The 881-nt window shown below is 41.3% G+C and overlaps 1 protein-coding gene across 1 annotated transcript in view; it reads right to left on the bottom strand.

Moving 5' to 3' along the window:
* Positions 1 to 555: 555 nt before the first annotated feature.
* Positions 556 to 881, bottom strand: part of EMH_0077050 (uncharacterized protein) — a gene marked incomplete at both ends in the record, with an annotated part of 3,776 nt that continues 3,450 nt past the window's right edge. Inside the window, one exon of the mRNA XM_013499798.1 lies at positions 556 to 871. Within this exon, the coding sequence (XP_013355252.1) occupies positions 556 to 871 (316 nt within the window). The remainder of the gene's footprint in view (positions 872 to 881) is intronic.

Genomic DNA, 881 nt, shown 5'->3' with positions numbered 1-881 from the left:
TATATATATATATATATATATATATATATATATATATATATATATATATATATATATATATATTTATATGAATAAGATCTATATAAACTTATTTGCTGTCTCTGCATGCATGCATTTGTTGTTGTCGCTGTATCTGTAGATACACTCTATCCACACAACAAATGCATGCAAGCCCCAAACGCATGCATGCATGCATGCAAGCAAGCCCCAAATGCATGCATGCATACATGCCCCAAACGCATGCATGCATGCATGCATGCATGCATGCATGCAAGCCCCAAATGCATGCATGCAAGTTACAAATGCATGCATGCATGCAATGAACAAATGCATGCATGCATGCATGCATGCATGCATGCATTTGTGTTTTTGTTGTGGGACCGTGCATGCATGCATGCATGCACGGATCCACCAAATATATAAAAGCCATAAATAAATAAATATAACAAATGCATGCATGCAACCAACTGCATGCATGCATGCATGCATACAAAAACGCATGCATGTATCTACATAAATATTTATATAAATATATTTATTTATTTATTTATTTATTTATTTATTTGTGTTGAGCCTGATGAAGAATTTGCCGCCTTCTTTATATCTTTTTAAATTAAAGGAAAGCCCCAAAATGAGCGGCCGCAGCTGCAGCGCGAATCCTGCTGTTGCTTCCCATCGTGCTGCTGCTGCTGCTGCTGCTGCTGCTGCTGCTGCTGCTGCTGCTGATGGTGATGGTGGCGGTGGTGGTGGTGCTGCTGCTGCTGCGGTTGCTGCGTCAGGAGACACAGAATCTGTTTCTGCTGCTGCTGCTGCTGCTGCTGCTGCTGCATCCGTTACATCTGCTGCTGCTGCTGCAGCATCAGCTGTCTTCCTAGATACAC

The sequence above is a fragment of the Eimeria mitis genome, genomic scaffold, assembly GCF_000499745.2.
Source record: "Eimeria mitis Houghton genomic scaffold, Emh_scaff4691, whole genome shotgun sequence".
Taxonomy (NCBI): domain Eukaryota; phylum Apicomplexa; class Conoidasida; order Eucoccidiorida; family Eimeriidae; genus Eimeria; species Eimeria mitis.
This window is presented reverse-complemented; position numbering and strand designations above follow the sequence as displayed.